The sequence below is a fragment of the Zonotrichia albicollis genome, chromosome 26 (assembly GCF_047830755.1).
Source record: "Zonotrichia albicollis isolate bZonAlb1 chromosome 26, bZonAlb1.hap1, whole genome shotgun sequence".
NCBI lineage: Eukaryota > Metazoa > Chordata > Aves > Passeriformes > Passerellidae > Zonotrichia > Zonotrichia albicollis.
Window position 1 is genome coordinate 9306524 of NC_133844.1, and position 25800 is coordinate 9332323.

General features: G+C 53.3%; 1 protein-coding gene across 4 annotated transcripts; it reads left to right on the forward strand.

Annotated features, from left to right (window-relative positions):
* OGDH (oxoglutarate dehydrogenase) lies at window positions 1–25777 on the forward strand. 4 transcript variants are annotated; one of them, XM_074559057.1, is made up of 24 exons: window positions 1–131; window positions 3310–3558; window positions 8143–8328; window positions 8752–8842; window positions 12455–12499; window positions 14883–14998; window positions 16107–16261; window positions 16664–16810; window positions 17268–17358; window positions 18240–18419; window positions 19445–19573; window positions 20121–20300; window positions 20459–20611; window positions 21272–21374; window positions 21583–21711; window positions 22615–22765; window positions 22861–22988; window positions 23076–23254; window positions 23391–23462; window positions 23948–24070; window positions 24604–24676; window positions 25058–25221; window positions 25324–25478; window positions 25562–25777. In XM_074559057.1, the coding sequence occupies exons 2-24, from the start codon at window positions 3337–3339 to the stop codon at window positions 25680–25682; spliced, it is 3093 nt and encodes a 1030-aa protein (XP_074415158.1). In that variant the 5' UTR covers window positions 1–131; window positions 3310–3336; the 3' UTR covers window positions 25683–25777. The 4 variants fall into 4 exon arrangements, with proteins under 4 accessions (XP_074415158.1, XP_074415157.1, XP_074415161.1 ...); XM_074559056.1 differs by lacking the exon at window positions 8752–8842 and adding an exon at window positions 8961–9063; XM_074559060.1 differs by lacking the exon at window positions 12455–12499.
* Window positions 25778–25800: the final 23 nt, after the last annotated feature.

The window sequence follows — 25800 nt, forward strand, 5'->3', positions numbered from 1 at the left end:
GAGGGCGTGGCAAAAGAGCCGCAGTGACGCGACGTGCTGACGCACGGGAGAGGCGGGGCGAGGCGGGGCGGGAGCGGCGGTCGGTGCCGCTGTCAGAGCCGGGACCACGAGCGGGGCGTACGGACACGCCGGTGAGTTCCGCGGCAGGGCCGGACGGTGGGGCCGGACCTAGCCGGGCGGGAGGGCCGCAGCCGGGGCCGCAGCGGGCCGGGGGTCGCGCCGGCGGCCGCGCTGGGCCGGTAGCCCGCGGTCGCGCCCCGGTGTCCTTGGCGCCGCCCGGGCGCCTGGGAGGAGGGGAGCGAGGGGGGCGGGACTGCGGCGAGACGGGCTGCCCTGCGGCCAATGGGAAGGCTCGGCTGTTCTCTTCGGGCCTATAGACGGCGAGGAACGCGGAGCCCGAGCGGCGGCGGCGGGCGCTGATTGGGGGTCGCGGGCGGGGGCGGGCCTGGCGCTCCGTCGGGGGCGGGGGTCCCGCTGCCCCTTCCCGCGCGCCTCACGCTGCCTCACGGCGCCACGGGCCCTCCGCGGGGCCGCTCCGGTCCGTCCGCACGCTCTGGGAATGCCGCCCGACCTCGCGGCGCCTCCCGACATCTCTGGAGGGCTCTGCTGTACACGGAGGGTCTGCCCCGGCCCCCGCCCGCTCTGAGGCCCTCGCCTGCCGCGGGCCCGAAGGTGCCCGGTGCTGGATCAGCTGTGTCTACAGCCGGTGGCGCTGGCCCCGCCGCTTCCTGGAAGGTGGAATTTGTGCTGTTTTTAACCTAGAAAGTATTCTTAAGTCGCAGTCCTTACGAAGCACCCGCCATCTGGGCCGCCGTCCCCATCCCGGCTGCGGGCGGGTCACATTTAGCACTTTCATCTGCTTATTGGCGCACTCCATCCGTCATCTGTTGTGGGCATTCCTGAGGTGTGACCTTTTGGTGAGGTTTGGGCTGTGGCTGGCTGCCTCTCCATATGCTCCTCAGGCGTCACTCCCAGTGTGACCTTTGCATTCCTGTGTGACCCTGATATCCCTTATCTCAGACTTGGTTTCCTACGTCCTTGCTTCTGGTTCTCTACTTTGATCCAACTTGCAATCATCCCAGCTCCAAGCTTGCCTGTCTCTGTCCAGGCTCCTAGCTAACCTTTCCTGCAAGAGACCTTCAAAGAGCAGCTAGTTCTGCTCGCTTTGGGTCAAACGCTGGCATTAACCTCGCTGTTTTCCAGAGGTCACGGGATGCTGCTGAGTGACAGCATCAAAACTGGATATGAAACTGGAGATGATGATGATGCTACTTCTGTCCTAAAGCTTTTTCCCTGCCATATGCATGCCTGTGCTCTGGCACTGGATTCAGTTGGCTCTCTAAAATATCATGGAATGTTTGAGTGGGAAAGGATCTTAAAGATCATCCAGTTCCACCCCCGCCAATAAGCAGGGACACCTTACACTACCCCAGGTTGTTCCAAACCCCATCCACTCTGGCCTTGGACACTTCCAGGGATCCAGGGCAATCTGTACCAGGGTCTCACCACCCTCACAGGAAATAATTTCCTCCCAGTATCCCATCTAACCCTGCTCTCTGGCAGTGGGAAGGTGTTCCCCCTTGTTCTGTCATTCCAGACTCTTGTCCCTCCTCAGCTCTCTTGGAGCCCCTTTAGAGACTGTGTGGGTCTCTAAGGACTCCCTGGAGCCTTCTTTATTCTAGGCTGAACATCCCTGACTTACTTAGCCTTTCAGAAAAATAACAGTGTGTGTTTTGCTGTGTAGATCTGATGAGGCTGAACTGGGAGAATCCCCAGTGCTGTGGCACTTGTAGTCCTGCACCTGCTGGCCTTTCTTGCCAGGTGTTATTGTGGGCAAGGTGGAAATGACAAGTGGTTCCCTTCATCCTATGGGTAAATCTGTCAAACACTTTGTCTGAATTCAGGTGACTCTGGGTCTTCCTCAGGCTCTTTGAACCAAAACCTTATAGTTTGCAATGGGGAGTCTAGCCCCTGCCATGCTGGGCAGTCAGAGCTACAGAATCACTGAATATGCTCAGTTGGAAGGGACCCACAAGGATCACCAAGTCCAACTCCTGGCCCTGCACAGTACCATCCCAAGAGCCACACTCTGTACCTGAGAGCACAGCCTAAATGCTTCTTGAATTCTCAGGCTTTGACCATTCCCCTTGGGGGGGCTGTTCCAGTGTCCAAACATCCTCTGAGTGAAGAGCCTTTTTCCAATATCTGACCTAAACCTCCCCTGATGCAGCCCTCGGGTCCTGTTGTTGGTCACTACAGGGGAGAGATCAGTGTCTGAACTAGATTCAGCTGGAAGGCTGGCTAGCAAACTGATAGCTGTGATGGTGTGTTGTTTTCTCTAGTCCCTTGTGAAATTTCATTTTAATCTGGTGAACCGTGGTAACTGCTTTGCCATTGGGCTGCTGCTCGTTGGACTGGTCTGTGCTATGGAAACCAGCCAGCTAGGTCACCTCTAGCCTTGGGTCCTGCCTCTTGCAGGAGGAGCTGGGTGGAAAGGGCAGCTCCAAGAAGAGTTGCTCCAAGTGCCTGCACTTCCTTCAGGATGATTTCCAGTGCTTTCCTTGGGCTACTGTGGTTGGTAGGATGTGTGTAAAACCCCCTGGCTGACCCCAGGCCTCCCAGTACATGCCTTGTGGAAAGCTGCAAGGTGGGACCTCTCCAAGGTCCCACACCAGCTCCAGGTTACTTTTCTGGGTTCTCTGAGCAGAGGAGAGCCCCTCTCTGGGTCTTTCACCTGCACTGATGTTCTTGGGTCTGGGCTTTTGAGGAGCAGCAGTCTTTCTTGGAGCCCAGTTCTCAAGTGCTTTGCACTACTCTACCCCTACCTTGCAGGCAATTTTCCCTGTAGACAGTTTCTTACCAGCTTTACCCTGGTGCACATCACAGCAAACTAAGAAGAAAACCTCAGCCAAGCAGAGTGGTCATAGAAAGGAAGCCTAGACCAACCTGGGAAGGAGAGTGATGGAAGAAGCTGAAATCAAGAGATGTGGGTGGCTTTGCTGTGCAGTGGCTCATTCGAGGCCCGTGTTGGGTACCCACCAAGCAGATTTGCATTGCACTGTTGTGACAGGGGAGGTGATGGTACCATGCTGCCAGGGATAGGAGAGGCAGACCTGGCCGTGCTGAGTGTACTGAGCAAAAACTGCATTTCCAAGCCATCAGAGACCTCGCTGTGGGACAGGGTGGATGGATTAATGCAAATTAAAAACTGATCCTAAGCTTGATTCTCCGTGCTTGGGTAGGGGGTGGTCTCTGTTCAGTGCTCTCCTGCAGTAATTAATAACCCACTTTTCTGTTCTCCCTCGACAGGAGCTTGCGTGAGGCAACAATACAAAAATGCTTAACTTAAGGACTTGTGCAGCAAAACTGAGGCCATTGACAGCCTCACAGACTGTAAAGACAATTTCCCAACACAGACCGGCAGCGCCCAGGACGTTCCAACAGCTCAGGTGCTACAGTGCACCTGTGGCTGCCGAGCCATTTCTGAGTGGGACTAGTTCAAACTATGTGGAGGAAATGTATTATGCTTGGCTGGAAAATCCCAAAAGTGTACATAAGGTAAGGATCAACCTTGCCAGGACGTCACCTTCACTTCTCTGTGTGTCTGAACAGTGGGTGCAGGTAAGTGCCACCTCTTGAGGAGTAGTGAATTCGTCAGTAGGGGCTGGATGTTTGTGGATGGTCCTTCTGCCTCACTTTGCCCAAAAGAAACAGCAGTGATTCCTGGAACAAGAAGCAAGAGGAGCTTTTTCTGTTCAAGAGGAAACGCCGTGGGCTTGGGACATGGGCATCATCCTGGATCACAAGCAGATACAAGGAATGGCTTCTGGGAATCCACTTGCTGTATTTTTTCCATCTCTGGTGGCTCATCAAGAGGATTGATTCTGGAGTGGAGGATGGGAAAAAGGGGCATGGAGGGTATTCTCCACATCGTGACTTGTTTCCTTTTTGTCTCAGGCATGGGTGGTATTCTGTGTTGGGGCAGACATAGCTAAGCTTGGCTTTGAGCTTGTGTGTGTAAAACCAGATTGCTGATCGATATACTTGGCCCCATTCTGGCCTTGTCTCTTGTGTGGACTCCACCTTGTTCCAGTGACCTGTTTACCAAGATTCCTTCCCAGCTCCTCTCTGCACTCCTCTGTCCTCTCTGCACTTCTTCATGGGTCCCCTGATGCTGAGCTGCTGTGCTCAGGCTGGGCTTGCAGCTGTCTCTCATCATGTTGGCTTGCAGGCCATCAGCCTGTGTGCCCTGCCCAGGGGAGGAAAGTCCTAATTCTGTCCTTGATGAGCATTGGCCTCTGTCCTGCCAGGTGGAGAGTCAGATCCTAGGCTGGAGCACTTGGAAGGAGTCAGGCTGTCATGGGGCCTGGCTGAGGTTTTTCTATCCCTGTGTAGCACAGAGACCAGCTGCTCCTTGCTGTGCTGTGTCCCACCAGGAAGGAGGGACATGTTCAGCTGGGAAGAGCTGGAGTGTCTTTGCTGTTGTCAGCAAAAACCTCTGAGGCTTCCTGCTGGTGCAATTGTCCCAGCTGAGCACACTGAATTCATTTCCTCCATGTACATACCAGGGGTTTAAAGTGCAGAACAAGCTTTAGTTCTTGCTTAAAATAGGGAAGATAAAAAGTAGGTTATTTTAGGGCATTTTCTGCATGGAATCCTTTAGCTGAGCTCCAGTTTTCAAGCCCGATGAGCAGAGTTGGATAGTAATAACGGTAAAATAATAAAAATTAGAGAAGAGTGAGAGAAAGAGGAGGTGAAGACATGGTGGATGGGTGCCAGTGGGCTGCCACAGGGTCAGTCAGTGCTGCTTGCTCCTGGGACTGCTTCCCCTTAAAAGTGGGGACACCATCCTCCTGCCTCTATTTGACCAGCTTGGGTGCTTGGTACAGCCCACACTGTCTTCCCATCCCCTAAGCAACATGATGGGTGCTTCAGGGAAGGTGGCCAAACAGCTGTGGCTGCAGGTGAGTGCTACTTGCATACATCTCAGGTAGGTTCAGCCTCCCTAAGCAGCAGCCTTGGAGTTTGGGTTGAACTGGGTGACAGGGACACAGCTCTCCCTATGGATCTGTACATTAAACAGCCCTTAACACAGACCCTTTAACTTGCCAATGTTTGAGATTTTAAATAGAAAGAGGTTTGATGACCCCATCACCCTCAAAAAACTGAAGGTGCTTGTCTGGGTTGATAAAGGACACAGCAATGTGCATAGCATGAACCCATTGCTTGCTACTTGACTGCCTGCTCTCAGCAAAGATTAAATTTGCCTTACATTTGGTTCAGGCTACTCCTCCTCGTCCTGCAGCCTTAAGCTCTGACGTTCATCATCTTCTCCCTGCTGGAGCAGGAGGTGCTGCCAGACCTGCAGACCATACCAAGCAGGGTTGATGCTTCTGGAGCCTGAGCTGCAGGTGGAAGCAATGTCCCTTGGTGCCTGCAGTGGATGGGAAATGTCACCCCTCTTCCCTCACTCTGCATGCCTGACCTCCAAGCTGAGAGACTGGGACATGACAGTATGAGCCCACACCCTTCTTCAGAAGCTGCATTTGGTAGAAGGTGCTGGTTTAGCTTGGTGAGCTGGTTTGGAATTGTTCTTAATAGAGGAGCCTGCCCTGAGCTCCACTCACAGAACTGAGCTCAAGATCCCTCTAAAGCCTGAACTGTCCTGGTGTGTGGCAGGCAGCTGGTTCACTTTGCCAGTGCATGGAGGAGCACTGGGAAAGCCAGCCCAGGCTAATGCTTTGTGTTGCAGCTGTGGGACTGTCTAAAAATGCCCTGAATCTGGCTCTCTTGTACCCAAAATGTATATCTATGTATCTTATATCCTGTATGCATCTATACAGGGTATAAAAGTGAGTAGAGCACTCACAGAGCTGCCCCTCTGGGCCCAGAAAAGCTGCCACTTTTCTGGGCCATGGGCACAGAAAAGTCAAAGGACAATAACCCCATGAATTTATTATTAGTGTTACCTTTGGCAAGTGCTGGATTACGTTCAAAGTTCTCCTTCCCATGATAAAGCAGGATAACTCTGATGGGGCAGCCTCTCCCATGGGAGGTGGGAGCTCCAGAGGCACCTCTGTGCTCCTCAGAAACCCATGGGATAGCCCTTGGACTCTCTTGAATTCACAACCACATCAGCAGGTTGAAAGCTGATGTCTTTATGGCCCTTATCACAGCCTAGCCTGCCCTGTGCCATCCAGACATCATTCTGTGGAGCAATAAAGCACTCAGTGAAAGTGCCACACCTTGTTTGCAGAGTTTAAAGTGAACTTTTTCTTCCAGAACAGAAGCTAATTGCAACTCCAAGAGAAATGAGTGGCAGAAGGGAGAAGGTTATAAAGGCAACACCCCTGGCTCCGTCCCTGTTCCCCTCACCCCCCTCTGATATCAGGTGCTCCTTTTCTCTTGCCTGTCTTTATTTGCTAGTACATGAACCAACCTTTAACTGTGGAGCAAAGTCTCCAGCCAGGTTCCTCTCCATCCAAGGGTACAGAGCCCATCCCTGGGTGCTTGTCCCTCCGTTTGCAGGAGCTGATGGCTTTGGGGGCACCCAGGAGCTCTGTGAGCCTGTGGAAGGAACAAAAAGCAAGTCTTCCTCTTTTCTTGCTGAAATTTGCTTTAGCAGTCAGAACAGGGTTGAGTGTTTTCTGTCTTCCTTTTTTTTTCCCCCTTGGGGGAGTGATTGTTTATCAGTAACAGTGTCAAAATGTTCCAGATCTTATTTATGTTCCTTTAGCATGACCTGTTTCTAAATTTATTCACCTTGTGCAGTCATGTGATGAGACAATGGGGTGTTTGGGTAAATTGGGACTGGAAATACCTTCCTGGGGCATGTGATGGGTGCTGCAACTGGAGGAGCTCTGGGGGGAGCAGCAGTGCTGGGGTGACTCCAGCAAAGGGCAGATTTTCAGTCCTTTCCACCCTGCTTCCAGGGGACAAAAACTGTTTTCTGCCCCAAACAACCCCTGCTTTGAGGGCACTTTTCTGCTTGATTTAAACTCTCTGGGAGTGGCTGGGCTTTGTGTATCTCTGATTGCCAAGGCTGTATTTGGTGCCCTCCAAGGTGCAGAATGCCAAGCTCCCAGTTGTTGGAGAGACCCTTGGGCTGAAGTCAGCATGCAAATCCCATAGGATTTGTTTGCTGTAGTAGCTTCCTGGGTCTGTGCTGGCACACAGCTGCTGTTCTGCTGTGCCCTCATCCTTTGCCATCATTTGGTGGCACATGAGATGAGGCACACACCTGATGGGAGGATGTGCGTTGGATTTAGTTTGGCCAGGCTCTCTCCTTCCCCAAATCTGTTGGTGCTTCTACAAGGAGACTGGTTAACTTGAGTTTGGCCTGGGATACTTCCAGACTTTTCAGACAGCGCTGGAAAAGTATGGCAGTACACCAGGTCTGTCCAGGGCTTTTTTCCCAGTGTTCTGATTTGTTTTCTTAACACCGAGAAATGCCCATCTACAAAGGGAACAGGAGCAGAGGAGGCAACTGCCTTGTTCTGGGCATGGGAGAGCTGGTATGGGAGTACCTCTGTAGTGCTGTCATTGGTGTCACCAAAAGGATGGGGGAAAATTGAAGAAGAGATAGAAAAATAAAAACATTGCTGGTTGGGGGCTGAACAAGACAGCTTATGCTGGGATTTAGGTCTCTGGCCATTCAGATCATGAAAAGAGGAAGAGGTGTACTTGATTACAAGGCAGAAATAATTTTCAGAAAATATTGGGGTATTTAGAGAGCAGTGGCCTCCCCTGAGGAGAAGGAAATGGGCTGGGAGTCCGGGCTGGGGCTTGCTGCTCAGAGCAATGGTTCCAAGAGCAGAGCCAAGGGATGGGGTGTCACTCTGTCCTGTCCTGGTGCTACTGCCAGGGGAGGGGTGGCTCTGGTGTTGGCCTCATGCCTAAAGAAATAATCCAGATAAATGGGAAGTGGGATAGTGATGCAGCTGGAATAGTCGGAGAGCTTGCTCTTTTGTTCAAGTCAGATGGGTGCTTTCAGCAGCAGCTGCATGGAGATGAGGTACAGAGGAGAGGCAGTTCTGTCCCCTGCTTTGGCAGTGAAGTGGAGACCTCTGTAACCTTGGATGGAGGAGGTGTTTGGACTGCAAGTGAAGACCCTGGTCATCTCTCTTCTTTCCTTTTTCCTAGTCATGGGACATCTTTTTTCGCAACGCCAATGCTGGAGCTGCTCCAGGCACTGCTTACCAAAGCCCCCCTCCGCTGACCAGCCTCTCCACTCTGTCCCAAGCCCAGTCCCTGGTTCAGGCACAGCCTAACGTGGATAAACTGGTGGAGGACCATCTTGCAGTGCAATCTCTCATCAGGGCATATCAGGTAAGGGGACTTTGTGCTGAGGAGGGTCACGTCCTTTGCAGAGGGGCTTGCAGGGGCTGAGGTGGGCTGGAGTTAGTGCGAATGATGCACGTGTTTGCATGGAGAGCACGCAGGATAGGAGCTGGGCTGCCTCATAGGAGCAGCTGATCTGTTGGAGCAGTAGCTCAGCTGATGCTTTACTGGACAATAGGAAGATTAAAGCTATTGTAATCCAAACAGGGTGGCAGGGAGGGGGAGCTTGTCTCCACACTGGGTGGTTTGCTGCTGTCTGGAATGTTGCCCCAGTGCCATGGGCTCCTGCCATGCTTAGCAGTGGCGTGGAGCACCCATCCTGCTTCCCTCTGTTGCTGACAGAACTTCCGAGGAAAGGAATGTCTCTTCAGTTAACTTGTTTTAATGACTAATCTGTGTTGTTGCTTCCAGGTCAGGGGTCACCACATTGCAAAGCTTGATCCTCTCGGCATTAGTTGTGTAAATTTTGATGATGCGCCAGTAACTGTTTCTCCAAACGTCGGTGAGAATTACTCTGCAAATTAATTCTAATGTAATTTAACTTTTTTACCCCTCCCTTCTTTTGTTTTTCTCTCCCTCTTGGTTCCTGTTCTCCTTTCCATTCCTGGTGCATTTCATAGATTCGAGGGCATCATGTAGCACAACTCGATCCACTGGGCATCTTGGATGCAGATCTGGACTCCTCCCTTCCAGCCGATATTATCACATCCACAGACAAACTGGGTGAGGGCTTTGAGAGCAGTTGGTGCTGCATTGCTTGAGCTCCCCTCTCTTTCACAGCTTCGTAGGTAGATTGCTTCACAGGCCAGGGGTCTGAAGTTTCCTTAGTAATGATCACTCTAAAATTGTGGTTGCCGGTAGCAGCAGCAGTGCAGTCTTGCCACCCTCCGGCTGTCACTCCAGCACTCAGCTTATGTTTCTTCAACCAGTACCACCAATCAGTGTTATCACTGATCTTGCTCACCCAGAAGCAAAAACCCAGAAGGGCTGGAAGCAATTGCATCTTCTAGAAATGCAAAGCAGAGAGGTTTTTTGTTGGTGAGAGCTGGAGGTCTGTTCTCTCAGCTCCTCTTGCTGCCCTTGGGGACCCTCAGAGCTGGGGGTGAATATTCTGGGTTCATCTCTGCAGGGCTGAGGCTGCCCTCCTGAACTTCTAGCTTGCCCCAGCATCTGTAAATCCTTTAACTGCCCTTCATCCAAGACGGAGCTATGAGTCCCTACTGGTGATCATAACAAGGAAGCTTTGGGATGCATTCCTGTCCAAGTAGAGAGGTGAAAATTCCAATGTGTTTGAGTGAGAGCTGCATGAGTGTTGTACAGAAGTGTGTGTGGTTCCCAGGACTTGAAATCCTGATCTGAAAGTGCTTAAACCCAGCAGCTCTCCATGTGCTTTAGAGCCGATTTCTGTAGTTTGCTACCATTCTCCTAGCCAGGATGAGGTTGCTGAACTCTGTCACCTCGCTGGTGCTTCCCAGGGTGGTTCCCTGGCACTCCAAGTGCTCCAGAGGCATGCTCATGCTCCTAACGTAGAGTAGAGCAGCAGTGATGATTACTAACCTTGCCAATGGACACAGCCAATCAGAATGCACGGTGCATGTAAACCTTCTTGATTCCTTATTCATCTGCCAGCACAGGGACACCAGCCCTGGACCTGCTGGACCTTCGGACAGGATTACATGTACCAGGAGCGGTAGGGAAGGGAGTAGGTTTTGGTTGGACCAGTTCCCTGGATGATGAGGAAGCTGCTTCATCCCATAGTTTGGACTCTGACATGCTTCTCTGGAAGACCAACCCTTGGATGAACCTCAGGAGCCATCCAGCTCCAGCTGGGAGTGTGTCCTGTGCCTCTTGCCATTTTGATGGCGAGAGGTGGGGAGATGATTGCTGTGGGAGAAGACACATGTGCTCATAGTTAGCATTGTGAGGAAAGCAGGAAGACTTTTTAGGTGAACTTAAAGTCACTCACCATGGCCGTGTAACTCCGTTGTTACAGTGTACAGCTGTAACAACATCTGAGGGAAGCAGTCCAGGCTCCATTTTTCCTGCTTCTCCAGGGTGAGTTGCCACAAGCCAAGCAGTATGTCCCAGTGTGGCTCACTGTAGTGTCAAGCATTCAGGTGTAGATAGTCCATAGGCATTGGCTGGAAGGAACCTCAGCATGGGATCTCTTGTGTATGAGCAAGCCCTTAAGCTTTAATCTCTGTTCCTTTGTGGCTTTCATATTAAAATGAAAGCCACAAAGGAACAGTGGGTAGCGGTGTTGATTTGCTTCCCAGGAATCCATGAATTCATAGAAATAATGAGTCCTGGGAACAAGATATAATGGTGGCAGCTGCCAGCTCATGCTGGGGTTGTGTCTCATGGTAGAACCCCATACTCATGTGGCTAGATCTCAGCAAAAGACTTTGTTTAACTTGCTATAAGTATTATTTATGCTGAGTAGATTTTCCCTTGATATTCTTGGAAAACCTCATCTAGTCAATCCTAGCTGTAACTGAATGAACTTAGCTTGCAAATAGTGTTCAGGAAGTGGGGAAGGAGCTGTGGTGGTGCAGAAGACAGAACTCTAGCTGGGCCTAAGGTTGGGTGTTGCCTGCTTGTGGCAGAAAAAGACAATTTCTAAGCAGATCCTGCTGTCTTTTTGCTTTGAAGGAATGTGTAGCACTTGACAGGGTGGTTAATAACAGGACTGGTTTGGTTTTGAAACTTGGAAACAATCTTGTTTCTTCTTTCAGAACAGCAAAGTCCTTTAAAGGTCAGCTTTTGTGGTGTGATCACAGTTGCCAACAGTTTAAGTGGCAGTGCTGTGATTCAAATGAGTTGGATGGTTAATCTCAGAAATTGATCCTTCTTCTCAACTGCCTTTTGTTTAGCAACTGGTTTGGCTCTGGTTTGGAAGCTCCCTTTGGATTAAGCAGTGTGATATCTGGGGAAAATGTCAGAGGGAGAAAACCTGCCCAGGGCTACTCAGTCTGAGGAGTGGTGGGGCTGGAGCCACCCAATTCCCCTTTCTCTTGTCTTTTCTATTTAAAAAAAACCAAGTAATCTCATCCTGGTCTTTCACTGCAGCTGGTCTGGCATGGTAAGTGTGTAAAACAAGGACAGGATGACTACAGGAACTCAGTATGACCCTGAAAATAGAAAGAAAGAAGCACACTGAAATCTGGGTGGTGTATGGAAGGCTGTGTGTGTCTAAGTGTCTGTCTGTCTGTCTTCTCCCCATGGAAGGCAGCTGCCTCTGCCTCATGCCAAGGGAATTGATGGAAATCCTCCTCCAGCTCAGGAAGAGATAGGCGAGCCCCTGCACTAACCTGGGCTTGAGGTCCTCCCACCTTCCTTTTCCCCATTTTGGGAAAGTGTCTGATTTTCCCTGCTGACCCAAATGACAAGTGTTTCCAAGGCCTTTTTGTAACCTAGGTGAGATTGAGGCCCTTGGATCACCTAACCTAGCTGGGCAGGCAGCTCTGGTGCTGCATGTTTGCCCACCTTTGCAGCGTGCTGGCACTCCTGCCTGCACCAAGCATGCTCCAGAGAGGTGGCTGTGCGTGCCTGCTGTGTCACTGTCTTCCTTAAGAACTGCCTGCTTGTCAACACCCCAGTCTCCTCCTCTGTGCAAAGGCAGCATCCTTAACTCCATGGGTTGACCTTGAAATCCTCCCAGTAGCATGAGCAGAGCAAACCCTCTGGAGCAGGTGTTGGTGGCAGGCAGCTCCCAGCTTCTGCAGAGGGTCCCATTCCCTGTGATGCAGCTTGGCAGGATGCTTTCGGTTGTGGCAAATGAAGATGCCAGGCCACCCTCTCTTCCATCAAGGTGCAAGAGGAGAGATCTCAAACTATGCAGCTCAACTGCTCCCCAGTGTCTGATACCCCCTTCCCCTCCTGCTCCTCTCTCCTCTCACCACACTTCCCACCAAGATTCCTTTTCTGCCTAGTGTATAGTCATCCTCCATCCCTGCCCTTTTGCCTCTGACGGATTTTGCCTGTATTTTAAATACTGTATTTTTTTGACTTGTGCTTTCCATGACTAGTTTTCACAGTTCCAGATTTTTTACTAACTTTGACTGCATCTCTCTGTCTTCTCCCTTTCTGCATTCCCCCTCCCTGCCCTCCCCAGACCTTGCAGTGTTCAAGGAGCGGCTGAGAGTGTTAACAGTAGGAGGTATGCAATTAATGAGCCCTTAACCCTCTGGAGTGCAGGACTCTCTTTGAATAGGTTATTCTGGTGGTAAAGTGGTAAATAGGTTATTCTGAGCTGGTAAAGTGGACCCCTCCCATCTCCCACCACTCCTGAATTTTGTGGCGTGTTTAATTTTTAATTTCTACTCAAAGTCTTGATGTAGGTGTGTGGTTAGTGACACTTTGTCTAGTATAAATCCTCAGTTTGAGCCTTACTGGCCTTTTCTATACTGTGTTTGCATGCCTGGCTTGCTAGAGTATGTTTTGTTATGAATAATAATTTTACAAGGCCTCAATCTCCCTCATTGGTTCAAGACTCCTAAAAATCCAAGCTGTCTTCTGCTGGTTTTGTCGCAGGGAAAATTTGGCAGCTCGTCTCTTGTCTTCCTCCATCTGATGGTGTTGCTGCCTATAAATACCGAGTGTTGTCAGAGCTGTCAGGCTGCAGCAAAGAAGAAGCAAAGATGCTTAGATGTCCTAAAACTCCTTGTAAAATCTGATACTCCCCAAAGTGTGCCAGAGTGTCTTCAAAGCATCACAGCAGAACAAGCCAAAGCCCTATGGTGCACGTCTGCAAGCTTCAGCAAATTACTGAGGATTCCCTGGAACCCTTCAACAGGCAGTTTATGTGGGATGCTCCTTGCCGCCTCTCTCTGGGATTTCTGTTTGAATGGGAACCAAAGAGAAACCCCAGAGACATGGGGCCAAAGTCTCGACTCCTGTCTCGTTCAGTGTTCCTAGGCATATCTCCGGAGCAGAGCTGCTGGGGCCTGGCTTCATTCCCTCTCCTGGGACTCCAGTGTCCCAGGAGCAGAGGGGATGAACAGCAGTGGCAGCCAGGAATGTGTTCCAGGTTTCTGGACTTGCCCCTCAAGGCTTCACAGGAATGAGCCATGACCAGCTTTGTCATCATGGAATCACAGACTGGCTTAGGCTGGAAAGGGCCTTTCATACTGCCCAGTCCCCTAGACCAGGTTGCTCTCCAAGCCTGGCATTGAACACTTCCAGGGATTGGCTGTCTGCAGCTCACTGTCCATTCCTGACCAGACAGCAAGGGATAGACTTTTAACATGAAGTTCAAGGAAGGGGCCAGCTCAGGAGGGGCCAGTTTTTGCCTCCCATTCCCCTGAGGAAGGTGGGTTACACTGCTCTGCCATGCTTGGATGGTGTTCCCCATCCCCACTCTAAAGGAACAGGTCCTCTAAAAGCTCCCTCTCTAAAATCTGGGGTCCTGTGCTGGTTTGGAGGAAGCTGGGAGGAGTGGTATGTGTGTCTACTGCAGCTCCTGCCCTGGGGTTAGGAAACACCTTGGGACCAGGCCCGGTTGGGAGTGCAGGAGGGATGAGCAGGAGCCTGAAAAAGGGCTGTAGACTGACTCCTTCATCCACACTCCTGCTTCAGAAGGGTCACGGGACTCTCCAGTTTCTGGACCTGTTTCTGCCTTTCTGCATTGGTTTAGCAAGGCCAGCACTGTCCCTCCTCCTCTGTGCCTCAGTTTCCCCAGAGACAACCATGAGCTTCAGTGGGTAGAGAGGCACCTCTGATGGCTTTGGGGTACAGCAGGACTCACCTGCAGCCCTAAATCCCAACCTCCAGTTCTTGAGACCTGCTTGGCCCCTCTCCAGGCCCAGCTCATCTCCCCACAGCCCCATACCATGAGTAGGAGCTGCCTCCAAATCGTCATTTGCCAGCACCAGAGGGTGGAGGTTTGCTGAGCAGAGCTGGGCAAAAGCTCTAATTAAAAAGCTGTTGGTGGGGTGAAAGGGTACCTGCGCAGCCGAACCCCTGAGTGGCTGCTGGCCACCCTGCTCCTGGGTTGAGCTATTCAGGAGAGTCCATCAGAGCTCTGTTGCCTGTTCTCTTTCTTGCTTCTCGGTCTCTCCCTCCTTGGGGTTTTGTCTGTTTGGTTGTGTCTGTTTTAACTGTTTCCTTCTCTGCGTTGACTCTCCCTTTTTAATTCCTGCCACGTGCCGAGACCTCTGGTGTGCTCGGTGACTCCTCAATTCCTGTTTTCTCTCACCTTTGTTATAATTTGTTGCGTGTTTTTTGTGTTCTTGGGGCTCCAAGCTCCGTGACTCACCCTGGATTTTAATTGCCCATTTCCATGCATATACATTGCTTTGTGGTTCGTTTCCTGCGGTGCCTTCTGTAATAACTCATTGTTTGGTGCTCAATGTCTTTTTGTTTAATTAATGGCTTGGTTTTTTATCCATATAAACCTCCTTCATGTTTATTATTTTTTTATGCTGCTTTTTTTTGTCCCTTCCCCACTTCTCCCAAATTTACCTGGTCCCTGTGTGATGGTATCCACGTCCCTCTTCCTTCCTTCTTTCTCTTGCTTCTCCCACCCGTGACAAATCCTGCAGGCTTTTATGGTCTGGATGAATCTGACCTCGACAAAGTTTTCCACTTGCCCACAACCACTTTCATCGGGGGAAATGAATCGGCTCTTCCACTCCGGGAAATCATCCGTCGGCTGGAGGTGAGAAGGGTAGGGGTCTCACCAGGTCTGTGTGCAGCCAGGGGCTGGGGCAGAGCAGTTGTCTTTGGAAAATCCTGGGTCAGCCTGCACATTTTAAGATTTTCAGTTTGGGAACTGCTTCTCAGCACTCGCCCCACTCACAAGAGTCACCTCGAGTAACCTGCTTAGCTGTGATTGTGTCCAGCTTTCTGCTGCATTGCAGCAACGCACTTGGTTTGCCTAAGGTGGAACAGGCCCCAGGCAACTGGATACTGCCTTTTTTGAAACCTCTCCAGCTATGCTTTCCAGTTTGAAGCAGCAGCTGGTGCTTGCAGAGCACAGGAGTGGGCTGGAGGCCAGTGATCCCCTCTTCAGGCACTGCAGCAGTGTTGCTGTCCTCCATGGGCGTCCTTCAGAGGGTCTTGGTGCAGGTTTGAGACCCCTGGAGCTGGGACTTCCAGCTCATACAGCCAGTTCCCCTTTTCTGCCAAATTTCATCCCCTCCTGTGCTTGGACTGATCTCAAGCAGCTCTCAGGCACGCTGCAGGCTGCTCAGATGGTCTCTGCTGAGACTAGTTGACTTTAGAAGAAGCAAAACTTTGCCAACATCTTAGCCCATCTGCAGGAATGGGCTCCTCATTGTGGGAGAACCTTCTGATTCTCCCCTGCCCTGTGATATGGGATTTTGGACTGCTCACAGGTGATGCTATGGAGAGGGAAAATCTCTCCTCTGAGGTGGATATAAAGGATTTGAGGGACTGATTGTGGGCCCCTCCAGGAAGGGGAATTAAACAGCTTGATGCTGCGTCATGTGCTGGCCTGCAGCATCCTGGAACATGTCCTGCTACATCCCTTTTCCTGGGAATACAACTCAAACAAGGCTCCTGAAGTGGGGCTGTTGCAGGGTTGGCAGCTGGGTTCCCCCAGGACCCCCTCCAGCTGCCAGGCGTGAGGGTCGATGTCTCTGCTGGCACAGAAAGGCTCTTTGGCTGAAAGGGTGAAGGGGGAAATGAAGAGCACCTGGCCCTGTGATCCAGTGGGGCTGCAAGTGCCAGTCCTTTGGGGGTTTGAGGTGCTGAAGCCCTGGCTGTTGCCTGATGGCCCCTCCTTTCCCTCCCTGTTGGAGCAGATGGCATACTGCCAGCACATTGGCGTGGAGTTCATGTTCATCAATGACCTGGAGCAGTGCCAGTGGATCCGGCAGAAGTTTGAGACCCCAGGCATCATGCAGTTCACCAATGAAGAGAAGCGCACGCTGCTGGCCAGGCTGGTCCGCTCCACCAGGTACCCTGGGAGGGCTTCACCTTCTCCATGTCTTCCCCAGGAGGTTTGCTCCCAGCCAGAGTGATGCAGTCACCAGCTGAGTCATATCTTGACATCATCTGTCACCTTCGTGAGCAGGTTGACGCCACTGAGCTGCCAGTCTGGCAGGCTCAGGTGCTGGCAAACAGCCTGAAAATGTGGATGATCCTGAAAGAAAAGGTCTAAAAATAAGGATTAAGTACAGCATGGTGTTGGAGTGGGGGGAAATGGCCAGCTGAACTCTGTGAGAAGACACTGAAGTGACTGTTGTGCGCTGCATGGTACCAGCTTGAGCATCAGCCAGTGCTGTGGCTCCCTTGGTGCAGTCCCTGTCCGTTCCCTGGTTTCTGCCCTCAGTGATCCCTCCCTCCCTTTGCCTCCTAGGTTTGAGGAATTCCTCCATCGGAAATGGTCTTCAGAGAAGCGTTTTGGTCTGGAGGGATGCGAAGTGCTGATCCCAGCCTTAAAGACCATTATTGATAAGTCAAGTGAGAAGGGAGTGGATTATGTGATCATGGGAATGCCCCACAGGTAACCTTGCTTCTAGCCATGGTGCTGCCTGGTGCGGGTAGAAGGTGGGGGGGATGTTGCTGGGGTTTGGTACTGGAGGGCACACTGGTTTCTACCATCACCAAATTGATCTTGGTTAGTGATGAACCTCAGCTGGAGAGGTGAGGCCTTGGCTGCTCTCTGCTCATCAGGATCTTTCCAGCTTAGTAAATTCATTTGGAGAGTGGTGGTGGCTTGAGGTCAGACCTGGAATCATGCTGGAATTCCAGCACCTACATACTCTGGGGCATCTCAACAAGTATGTAGGATGTGGTGTTGGCCAAACCATCCCTGTGCTGAGGGATCTTCAGACTCCTCCTGGTTTGTCCCTGTATCTGGGTGACCCCACAGCCATCACAGGAGGTGTAGCCTGTGGCAGTGGGGGTTGTAGATCACCATCAGCACTTCATGGCTGTCAGCTGTGGCCTTGCTTTTGCAGGGGACGCCTGAATGTTCTTGCCAATGTGATCAGGAAAGAGCTGGAGCAGATCTTCTGCCAGTTCGACTCCAAGCTGGAGGCTGCTGATGAGGTGAGCTTCTCTCCTGCTTGCAGCAGGCTGCTGCTGCCTGCCCCTGAGCACTCCCCAGGGGCTGTGGCTGGATTGTGCCATTGCTTCTGGTGTCACTCAGTGGCACCGGTGTTGCATGGATTTCCACGTTGCAAGCACACCTGGGTCATGGGAGCCTTTGTAGAGCTGCCAGTGCTGGTCTGTCCTTGCCTGTCCTAGGGGTGACATGTGCCATTGTCTCCAGCACAAACTTGGCTCTTGGCAGCTCTCCAGGGCATGAAGCAGCCTTGGGGTGTTTGCTTCAGGTGGCCAGGAGCAGAAATTTATTTGTGCCCCTGGTCCCCATCTGGGGTTCTAAAGCAGCTCCAAAAGCAGCTCTGACACTGCAATAAACTCATGCTCCAAAGCTTCTGCATCATAAGCTGGGATGATTTGGCTTTTGGGAAGCTGGGCTGGGCTGGATGGATCCTGCCATGACCTTCAGTGGGATTTCAAGGTGAGAAAGCAGCAGCCTGGGGCCTCGAGGTGCCCTGATGGGCTGCCTGGCTGCACATTGGGAATGGTGCCATGGATGGCCATGCTGCTGCAGTGTGGGTAGAGCTCAGGCAAGTGTTACCTGTTATTCAGGGTCTTTGCCCAACCTACCACACTTGCTTCATCCCTCACACCTTCAGCTGTGTTTAGATGGGCTGGGTGCATGTCTGAAGTTGGCAGTGCTTTGGCACCTGGCACAGGCTTTCCTTGGTGCCAGTTCAGCTCCTGCAGTGAGTGCCTGCTGCACTGTGGCAGTACCTGCAAAAAAAGCCTCCCTCTTCCAGCCTTGAGGTCAGCACTCCTCTGTCTCCTTCCATGCCCCAAAAGCCACTCATTCCCTGGGGTGACTCTCTTGTCCCCTCCACCAGGGGTCTGGTGATGTGAAGTACCACCTGGGAATGTACCACCGGCGGATTAACCGCGTCACTGACAGGAACATCACCCTTTCCTTGGTGGCAAATCCTTCTCATTTGGAAGCAGCTGATCCTGTTGTTCAAGGCAAGACTAAGGCAGAGCAGTTTTACTGTGGGGACACGGAGGGGAAGAAGGTGAGTGCTGCTCAGATGTGTGTAATGACGTGGCCTAGGCTGGATGGATTTTGGTGGAGACAGGCTGGTGGGAAAGTGAAGTAACTTGTCTGCTTTCTGTTTGATGTGCCACTTCCCCTGCTGTCACTCTGACTTTGCTCCCCATCCTTCCCTTCTGTTTTTGGAGATAACTTTGGGAGGGGCTTGCCCACCCTAGGTTCCCATTGCTGCTTTCTTCATCTCTGAACTGAGCTGGGCTGTGGGCACAGCAAATGCACAACCCCTGACGGGGAGACAGGGACATGAGGGGAACCCCAAGGCAATGCAGGCACCACACCTTGGAGGGCTTGGCAGCAGGATCTCAGTGTGACTAGAGATAACCATTCCTGAGACTGGGAAAGTTGGAACTGGCAACAGAAGGCAGTTCTCCACACCCCGGTGGGAAGGGGCTGTGGGGAGCTGTTTGCTGTGTGATTCATTGCAGACCTGTCTCCAATCCTAAGAAGTGGAAGAGTGAGATCCAAAGTGCTTCCCTCCCTTCTGCACCCCAGGCGCTGGATATAAATAGCCTGATCCTGTCCTTGCCTGGCAGGCGGTGTCCTTAGCCAGCCCCTGGGATGGTGACAAAATAACATCAGTGGCCCTGGGGCTTCTGGGCTGAAAGTGTGAGAGAACAGGGCTTCTTTTCTTCTTCCCCCAGTGAGAAAAAGGCTTTGCTTTGGGGTGTATGTATTTGGGAATGAGATTGCTGCCCAGCTGGGGCATACTGGGCACTGTTTTGCTGTCTGCTCAGGGTGCCCCAAATGTGTTGCCCTTGCTGGGGCGTGAGGAGCTGGGAGCTGGTGGCCACAGTCTTTGCCTAGTGGTGTGTCAGCTATGGCTGACTCCCCTCCCATCCCCTGGGAAAGCACTGGATGTGTTGATGAGCAGCTCTATGTCCTTTCTGGGACATAAAGGTGAAAATTCAGGGGGAGGAGAGCTGGGCCCTTTCCTGGTGGTGTCCTGCTCTCTGTCCCTGATGACCACCATGGCTTCCCCTCTCCCAGGTGATGTCCATCCTCCTGCATGGAGATGCTGCATTTGCAGGGCAGGGCATTGTGTACGAGACATTTCACCTGAGCGACCTTCCCTCCTACACCACCCACGGCACTGTCCATGTTGTGGTCAACAACCAGGTGAGGAGCAAACACCCTGTGCCTGTGGGTCCCTGGCAGAGCTGTCGTTGCAGGCTCTGGGGCAGGGAGTAGCTAGAACCAGCAGCAGCTGTTTTCCTGCCAGTGTTTGTGGTAGGAGCCCTAACCTGGGGTCAGCAGGGGGTACTTCTTACCCAGCTGCTCAACAGCAGCAGCTTTTGAGCTCAGTCTGGTGCAGAGGTGATACAACCTGATGCTCAGTGTGTGAGTCTGATGGGGCTGATCCTGTCTACTGCGATGGAAACCAGAGGTGTTTCATTAGGGCCAGCATGTCCCCACAGCTGCAGCAGGTACCCGGATGTGCCACTGTGTCCAGACACAGCGGACAGGCAGCTTGTGCATCTGCAGCCCAGCTGCAGCAGCTGAGCTGCCCTTGGAGCTGTGTGACAAGTTTCCTGGGACACCAAAGCAGCTGTCTCATGCTGAGCCAGCTATGATACCAGTGTTCAAAGAAGGAGCTCATATGAAAGCTGTATCCTAAATGCAGTTGGTAACACTGTGGTTATCCGTCTGCCCTCACTTGCTACAGATTGGCTTCACGACAGACCCACGGATGGCGCGCTCCTCGCCGTACCCCACGGATGTGGCGCGCGTGGTGAACGCGCCCATCTTCCACGTAAACGCCGACGACCCCGAGGCCGTGGTCTACGTGTGCAACGTGGCAGCAGAATGGCGAAGCACCTTCCACAAGGACGTGGTGGTGGATTTGGTAAGGAATGTGGCACAAGTGCCTGAAGCTGGGACTCAGCCAGGGGTGTGCTTGGGTGCCTCCTGGGCTATTTGGGACCCTCCCTCACGTGGCCTAGGTAGCTCCCAAGTGCTTTTGGAGCGGTAGATCACAGGCAGGCATCTTTCCTTTCCTGGCAGGTTTGTTACAGGCGCAACGGGCACAATGAGATGGATGAACCTATGTTCACGCAGCCCCTGATGTACAAACAGATCCGGAAACAGAAGCCAGTGTTGCAGAAATATGCAGAGCTGCTGATTTCCCAGGGGGTGGTAAATCAGCCGGAGTATGAGGTACCATCTGCGGGCCCTGAAAGGGGAAAACTGCTAGTGGCATCTCCAGGGAAAACTACTTACGTGGTTCAGACCTGGGTGTGAAGGCCCACGTGGGCCTACAAGAACCACGTTCTTGTGCTTGTAACCTAAAGGTGGCAGAGCTGTGCTGGGGTTGGGTGTGCGCTGCAGACCTGGCAGCAATGGAGTTCAGAGCCAAGGCTCATCTTTGAACTGTGCCAGCTCTGAAAAGTGCAGTAACATCTCGTTCAAGGTTCACCCTGTGATCAGTGTGGAACAGGTGATGCAGCTCTGGGCACTGCAGCACAGGCAGGTCCCAGTGCTCAGGATTGCTGTGGCCACGGGTATCTGGGGCAGATCCTGTCCTGGTTCTGCTGCTTGGGCAGCTCACGACGCAGAGGTTCCACCAGCCCTGCTTGCCCTGGCGCCATCTTTCAGCATCAGTAGGATTGGACAGCTCTGAGCATAGCAGAGCTATGCCTTGGTGTACAGGGCTGTGGCTGTGCTCTCTGAGGCTGACTGCACAGCTTTGGGACTTCTATGGCAGGGACCACCTCTGCCCTCCAGCACCCTTGCAAGCTTACCAAGGTCCTCAGGCTCAACACCCTCATTTGGAGATCCCCCGTTAATGTTTTTCTGCCTCTTGTTTCTGCCTTTCAGGAGGAAATTGCCAAGTACGATAAGATTTGTGAGGAGGCCCATGCCAGATCCAAGGATGAGAAGATCTTGCACATCAAGCACTGGCTGGACTCACCTTGGCCAGGTAAGGCAGTAGCGGTGATTGGGAGGCCAGAGCAAGGCACCCGGCCTCTCTAGATCCATGGCAGAGATTTTCTAGTAAGCCACCCCACAGGGGAGGTTAGAGGTGCTCTTCCCGTTCCTGGTGTCCCTACTTCTGCTTGAGGGTGTCCGTGTCCTGGGGTCTTCCCACAGATCTGGCACACCTGATGGTGTTTCTCCTTCTCTGACAGGTTTCTTCACTTTGGATGGGCAGCCCCGGAGCATGACCTGCCCTTCCACTGGCCTCAATGAAGAGGACCTGACACACATTGGCCAAGTGGCCAGCTCGGTGCCAGTGGAGGATTTCACTATCCATGGAGGTAGGAGCTTGTGAAAGCTGTGCCAGACTGGGCATTTGTTCCAGAGAGCTGTGAGATAGGGCTGAGATGTGGCCTGGAAGGTAGGGACATACTGGACTGCTTCAATATGGGTGGGCAGCAGGTCAAGGGTGGGGATCCTCCTCCTGGGTGCTGCATTCTTGAGACACTGCCTGGAGCTTTGGGGGTCCCAAGAACAAAACCTGGACCTGTTAGAGCAGGTCCAGAGGAGGCCTTGAAAATTATACCAGTGCTGAAGCCCCTGTGCAGGAGCTCCTAGAGAGCTGAGTATGTCTAGCCTGAAGGAAAGAAGGCTCCAGGGAGACCTAAGAGACCCTTCCAGTGCCTAAAGGAGCTTGCAGAGAGATGCAGAGGCACTTTGCACCAGGACTGTGGAGTGACATGACAAGTGGGAATGGTTTCCCACTGCCAGAGGGCAGTGTTAGATGGGATATTGGGAAGGAATTCTTCCCTGTGAGTGTGGTGAGGCCCTGGCACAAGTTTCCCAGGGAAGTTGTGGCTGCCCTGGAAGTGTTCAAGGCCTGGCTGGACAGGGCTTGGAGCAACTTGGTCTACTGGAAGATGTCCCTTGTAGTGCAAGAAATCCCTATGGCAGGGGTTGGGCTGGATGATCTTTAAGGTTCCCTCTCACCCAGACTCTTATGAGAACTTGTTTATGAGGGAGCTGTGGGTAAGGGAAGTGAACCAAGGAACAGCTCTTCTTTGGAGCTGATCCTTCCCTGCAGCTCTGCTTTCTTCATCCATGATTCATACCTCCAGAAGAGGAATCCATTCCTCTGCCCATGGCACTGTCAGTCTGTCAGTCTGTGGGCTGGTTGTGGAGCAGAGCTGGTGTCACTGGAGCTCTGTCCTGTGCTGGCTGTGAACCAGCTCTTGTCCTGGCAGGTCTGAGCCGTATTCTGAAAACCCGTGGGGAGATGGTGAAGAACCGGACCGTGGACTGGGCCCTGGCAGAGTATATGGCATTTGGCTCCCTGCTCAAAGAGGGCATCCACATCCGCCTGAGTGGCCAGGATGTTGAGAGGGGGACATTTAGGTAAAGCCCTGCTTTTGGAGGCTGTAAAGGCAATTCCACCGCTTCTGGGAGGGATCCAAAGGCTGATGATGAAGTTATTCTTCTCCCTTTTCCAGCCATCGCCACCATGTCCTGCATGATCAGAATGTGGACAAGAGGACCTGTATCCCCATGAACCACCTCTGGCCCAACCAGGCTCCCTACACTGTCTGCAACAGCTCCCTGTCAGAGTATGGTGTCTTGGGTGAGTGAGTAGGTCTGTGCTCACTGCCCAGGGTGAGGCCGCTCTGGAAGGGTAACCTGACCCTCTCACTGCTCTTCCATTCCTCAGGATTTGAGCTGGGCTTTGCCATGGCCAGTCCCAATGCCCTGGTGCTTTGGGAAGCCCAGTTTGGGGATTTCCACAACACTGCTCAATGCATCATCGACCAGTTCATCTGTCCCGGGCAGGCCAAGTGGGTCAGGCAGAATGGCATTGTCCTGCTGCTCCCCCACGGCATGGAGGGCATGGTAAGGACTCCTCTGGCTCACCCTGAGGTGGAACCCTGCACAGCAGTGGCACTGGTCATGATGTGGCAGTGCCTTACTTGGAGTTCTCATGCTTGCCTTGGCCTGCAATGACCATCCCCCTTCTTGGTCCCCGTAGGGTCCCGAGCACTCCTCAGCCCGCCCAGAGCGATTCCTGCAGATGTGCAACGATGATCCTGATGTGTTCCCTGTGAGTGGTGGCCCCCATGGTGGCGTGGTGCTCAGCCTCCTGTGCCCTGGACTGGGCTCGGTAGAGGGCAGCAACACTCGTGTGGGCTTAGCACAGTGGGAGCCAATGGCAGGAGGCTTACGATGCCTTGGTCTCGTGCTGGCCGGAGGGTTTGGGGAAAGGGTCTGAACCTGGTGCCCAGGCTGCACCTCCACGGAACCTGTCATAGTCCAGGGGAGAGGTGGCCCTGAAAGTGGAATGAGAGGGGGTTGCTGGCCACCCCTATGGCCAGACTAAGGTGGAGGGCACAGCCCTGGAGCCTCTCCCAGATCTCTGTGGTTCTCTGTGCTCGGGACAGTGAGGGAAGGGAGGGAGGGAGGGAGGGAGGGAGATAGGGAGATAGGGAGGGAGGGCTGGGGCCTACTCTTCTGCCTGCTGCTGGAGCCACGAGGCCAAGAGGTACCTTGTGTTTCCTGAAATCCCCTCACCCGTGCTGGCCAAGGCAGAAGCTGGATGACTTTGATGTGCGTCAGCTCTATGAGTGCAATTGGATTGTCGTGAACTGCTCCACTCCAGCCAACTTCTTCCACGTCCTGCGGCGCCAGATCCTCCTGCCCTTCCGCAAACCGGTCAGTGCCAGCAGCTTGGTGCCCAGGCAGGGCACTGTGTTCCTGCTGGGTGTTTCCCTGGACTGGGACTGGGCTGGGGGCAGCTTCTTCCTGCACCTCGGACATGAGCAGCTGGCTGCTGCCTGGCCAAGGACCTCATGGTGCTCAGGACTGGCTTGGCATTTGATGTGCAGCTGCTGTCTTGTGTGGGCTGCAAGGGCTGTGTCCCCTTCCCAAACTCCACGGGGAGGTCAAGGCTGTTGGAGCCAACAGACACTGCTACATACCTACCTCAGCCAGTTCCAGTCAGCTCCAGCCATGGGACAGGCAGGCCCCTGGTAGCCCCTCTGCCTCTTCCCCATGGGACATCCCGACTGGGATGGTTGGTGCTGTCGGGAATGGATGCCCAATCTGGCAGAGCACTGCAGCTGAGTGAGAAGCAAACCTCTGGCAGCTGCTCCCTTGCTCAGGCAGGATGGCCAGGGGAGGGCAGACAGGGGAGGTGTTTCTGGCAGGGTTGACCGCCTTGCTCTGCCTCTTCTTCTCCACTCCAGCTGATAATCTTCACTCCAAAGTCGCTGCTGCGCCACCCCGAAGCCCGCTCCAGCTTTGATGACATGCTGCCAGGTACAAGAAGCACAGAGCTGCCTGTGTGCCCCCCATGCTGCTCCGCAGGGTGAAGGGCAGGAGTCTGTGGCCTTGGGTAAAGCCTGCCTGACTGCAGCCGCCCCATGCTGGAGGCTGGCTGAGTGAGGCCATGGCCTTCTCCTTGGCACATCAGAGCCTCATTAGAACTGAGCCTGCCACCCTTGGGAGACTTGGCTCCATGGGGCTTCCTCCATGGGAAGGGATTTGACAGCCGCAAGTGGCACGTGATGGTTTGTGGTGGGAGTTGTTCCTGTTCCTGGGTGAACTGACTCTTCCTCTCAGGGTCCTGGCAGGGGCTGGCATGGGATTTGGCTGCTGGCACAGTGCTATGGCTCAGGGTGCTGTTCTCTTTCTTGGCAGGCACCCACTTCCTCCGTGTCATCCCCGACAGTGGCCCTGCAGCCCAGAACCCTGAACAGGTGAAGCGGGTGCTGTTCTGCACCGGCAAGGTGTACTATGATCTGACCCGTGAGCGCAAGGCCCGGCAGATGGAGGCCGATGTGGCCATCACCAGGGTGGAGCAGGTGAGCAGCGTCCTGCCAGCACCGTGCCTGCGGGCTGGGGGTTCTGCAGCCCCTGAGATGCTGCCCCACATCTCCTGTGACGCCACTCTCTGCCCCCCGCAGCTCTCCCCATTCCCCTTTGACCTCCTCCAGCGGGAAGCCCAGAAATACCCAGCTGCCGAGCTGGTGTGGTGCCAGGAGGAGCACAAGAACCAGGGTTACTATGACTATGTCAAACCCCGCCTTCGCACCACCATCAACCGTGCAAAGCCTGTCTGGTAAGGATGCAGTGGCTGGCTCAGAGGCTGGGAGGGAGCTGGTCGGTACAGACCCTTCTCACGGCCCACCTTCTCCCTGGTAGGTATGCAGGGCGGGAGCCAGCAGCTGCCCCTGCCACTGGCAATAAGAAAACTCACCTGACAGAGCTGCAGCGGCTCCTCGACACGGCCTTCAACCTCGATGCCTTCAAGGACCTGGCCTGAGCGCCGGCGCGGCGCAGCATGCTCCTCTGTCTGTCTGTCCGTCTCTCTGTCCTTCGCTCGCCTCCCGCCCTCAACTACAGATCTTGTCAACCCCATACTGGTGCCTCGAGTCCTTGTC

Bases quoted from the DNA above. Each gene is read 5' to 3' on its own strand.
- OGDH (XM_074559056.1), top strand. From the start codon at position 3,337: ATGCTTAACTTAAGGACTTGTGCAGCAAAACTGAGGCCATTGACAGCC. The intron at 3,559-8,142 runs GTAAGGATCAAC...CCTTTTTCCTAG, and splicing joins ATCCCAAAAGTGTACATAAG to TCATGGGACATCTTTTTTCG. The intron at 18,420-19,444 runs GTGAGTGCTGCT...CCCCTCTCCCAG, and splicing joins GGGACACGGAGGGGAAGAAG to GTGATGTCCATCCTCCTGCA.